Source organism: Dreissena polymorpha, chromosome 10 (genome assembly GCF_020536995.1).
Source record: "Dreissena polymorpha isolate Duluth1 chromosome 10, UMN_Dpol_1.0, whole genome shotgun sequence".
NCBI lineage: Eukaryota > Metazoa > Mollusca > Bivalvia > Myida > Dreissenidae > Dreissena > Dreissena polymorpha.
Window position 1 is genome coordinate 37,924,264 of NC_068364.1, and position 3,178 is coordinate 37,927,441.

The window sequence follows — 3,178 nt, forward strand, 5'->3', positions numbered from 1 at the left end:
CTTCGGTAACTTGAGTGGTGAATTCTGGCTGGGCAATCACCATACCTACCAGCTGACTAAGGACAAACCGAAACAGTTGAGGATTGACATGGAGATGTTCGATGGAACGAAGCGATATGCGCTGTATTCTGAGTTCAAAATATCATCCGAGTCTGAGAAGTATAAGCTCCATGTGGCCGGATATACTGGGGACGCAGGAGACTGTTTATTAACGGCTTGTGCTGATGAGAATCTTCACAACGGACGGTCGTTCTCAACTTTCGATAGAGATAATGACCGAAGCAGTGGTTATTGTTGTGCATGCCAATGGGGGGGAGGTTGGTGGTTTGATCACTGTTTCAGTGCATATCTTAACGGTAAATACGGAAAGGAGTATACGTATGAAATTACCTGGTACAAGATCACTACGTTTTCCGCATCTTTCAAATTTGTGCAAATGAGCATGCGCTAAGAATGCACATTAAGACGTTGATATGACTTGTTAAAGTATTTCCGTTTGAGCAAAGAAAATGATTGTCGTTCGTATTGTATCGATTGTTTTAATGTTTTGGTGTACAATAAAATATTGCATGATATTAGTAAACACATTTCGTGTATAACTGTCTTAGAAGTCACCTGTAAAAACTATGTCGCGTATAAATGCTGTACATTTGTATTTCAAGTCAAATTCAACATATAAATTTGGTGCGCTACATCTACAATTGAAGACTTTTCTAACGCAATAATCTTGAAGCAAGTATTTTTCAAACACGAATGTCTCAAGTGTAAGTAATGATTTAGATTTTAATTTGTACATGTTATCATGTAACACCATTCTGTGGACGCTAAATATATAAAATTATTCTTCCCTGACAATCGGACACTTAAGCACGTGGGGTAGGTATTGTTTCATCTTGCTGCATGTGGAAATTGTGAAACGCGCTATAATGTTAATTTTATTTGGAGATATCATTTTAATTGGGCTGTAACGCTATGAAAACATTAAAATAATCCAAAAACAATATTGTTCGAATGCATATTTCTCGAACGCAACCGCGCAGTTGGCATTTAGCAGGCTACATACCACGCGTGCTAAAGAGTATGATCGTCGCGGATGAATTATTTTATCTTGAGCTTGCATAAAATGTAGTCAAATTATCACATATACAATACTGACTCATAAGTGAGATAGTCAGTTTTATAAATGTTGGTTTAGAAAATCTCCAAACTTGTGGGCGATGCATCAGAAAAGTCTTCATCCCACTGTAGTAAGGTTTGGGTTGCTGTATGCTTCTATTTGCTTTCATATTCAGAAGACATTTAAAGCCGGGAGAAAAGTATTGTACATATACCGGAAATTGATCGTCACATTTGTTTGGCATAAATTTTCACTCATAAAGTCTTGTTTTGTATAGTTAGTTTCATCTAGAGGTGTATTTAACGTGATGAAGGGAAGTTTATCGGCCCTTTGGTGCAACATCAGCATGGGACTTACACATAACAAAAACAATGACTGTTTCAGAAGTTACCAGAGCATGCCGTTGTTGTATTGCAAACTGATAACTGATATATCTGCATAACAATAAATGTTGATGCGTTAATTTGGTATCTGGAGAGCAAAACACTGATACATGTTGTGATTTGTACATCTGAGTACGAAGTGCCGATGGTGAGCTTTTGTAATCAGCTTGTGTGTAGCTAGTTATAGCACCTTTGGCCACTTCTTTATCTAGTGTAGATGACACTTGGTAAGAATACTAATCTTTACAATATCCATGCTCTGTTCAAATCTTGACAACGTGCAACAAAAAACTTGGTCACTAAGTTACATATCAAATCATGGCGAAAAACACTATCGAGGCCACGTGTACGAAGCAATCTTAATGAAACTTTGTCAGAAATGTTATATTGGAAATATGTAGGCACAGTCTGAATCTGGGTCACATGCATCTGTATCCACTTTAGATGCCATATTTTATTTATAACTCACTCTGGATAAAACTGTAAGAGCGCTTAACGTGGCAATATCTAGACCGATTTTGGATCTGGGTCAAGTTCCTCCAACATCTAAGTCATCAGATTAAATCTTAGGAAAACCTTGTAATCTCTCTAGAAGCCACATGTATGACCTTGATGAAGCATGGTCAGAAGATTTCTTTTGACAATATGTAGACCAAGTTTAAATCTCGACCATATGTGCCAAGTTTAAATCTCGACCATATGTGCTTATAATAAGGTCACCAGGTAAAATCTAAAAAAAAACATATAACCACTGCAGAAGCCACACGCAAGACCCAATCTCGATTAAACAGGGGAAAATATGCTAATCCTATCAATATCAATGTCATGTTTGTATGAGGGTCAAGAGGTTTAAAAGGTGTTCCTTGATATCAGGTGAGCGTTTCAGGGCCATCATTAACAGCATGTTTTTACTTTTAAATTAGTATTAAACTATTATTGGTATATAATCAAATGATATTTGCAGAGACAATAAATATATTTAAAAAAAGATGATTGAGTTGTTATTTTCCACTGCAGCTCATGTTTTGTGAAGTTGTAGAATTACAATGGTACCACACTACATACAAGCGCTGTATCAATGTAATGAGGTTAAAAGGGAAATTAACACGTATATTTGAATACACGACAAATGAATATCGCCTGTTTTATCTACCAGAAAAAAATATTATTATTAATAGTATTAGTTTAAGTATTAGAAGTATTAGTAGTATTAGTAGTAGTAGTAGTAGTAGTAGTAGTAGTAGTAGTAGTAGTAGTAGTAGTAGTAGTAGTAGTAGTAGTAGTAGTAGTAGTAGTAGTAGTAGTAGTAGTAGTAGTAGTAGTAGTAGTAGTAGTAGTAGTAGTAGTAGTAGTAGTAGTAGTAGTAGTAGTAGTAGTAGTAGTAGTAGTAATAGAAGTAGTAGTAGTAGTAGTAATAGTAGTAGTAGTAGTAGTAGTAGTAGTAGTAGTAGTAGTAGTAGTAGTAGTAGTAGTAGTAGTAGTAGTAGTAGTAGTAGTAGTAGTAGTAGTAGTAGTATATTATTTCGAGTTCAAATGCTTAAAGAAATACCTCCGAAATTTCAGTTCTCTTCATAAACGCTATTTAAAAAAAACCTTCCCTGACTTTTTCATTGGCTCTTTTACAAGAGCTTGAATGGCTACCATTCGAACATAGGTGCATAACATAAACAGCTGTCAC

General features: G+C 35.6%; 1 protein-coding gene across 1 annotated transcript in view; it reads left to right on the top strand.

Moving 5' to 3' along the window:
- The window catches only part of LOC127848096 (techylectin-5A-like), a 3,367-nt gene extending 909 nt beyond the window's left edge, over positions 1-2,458 (top strand). Inside the window, exon 1 of the mRNA XM_052380394.1 lies at positions 1-2,458. This exon is cut by the window's left edge and continues 909 nt beyond it. Within this exon, the coding sequence (XP_052236354.1) occupies positions 1-451 (451 nt within the window). The 3' untranslated portion in view covers positions 452-2,458.
- The last annotated feature ends 720 nt before the right edge of the window (positions 2,459-3,178 follow it).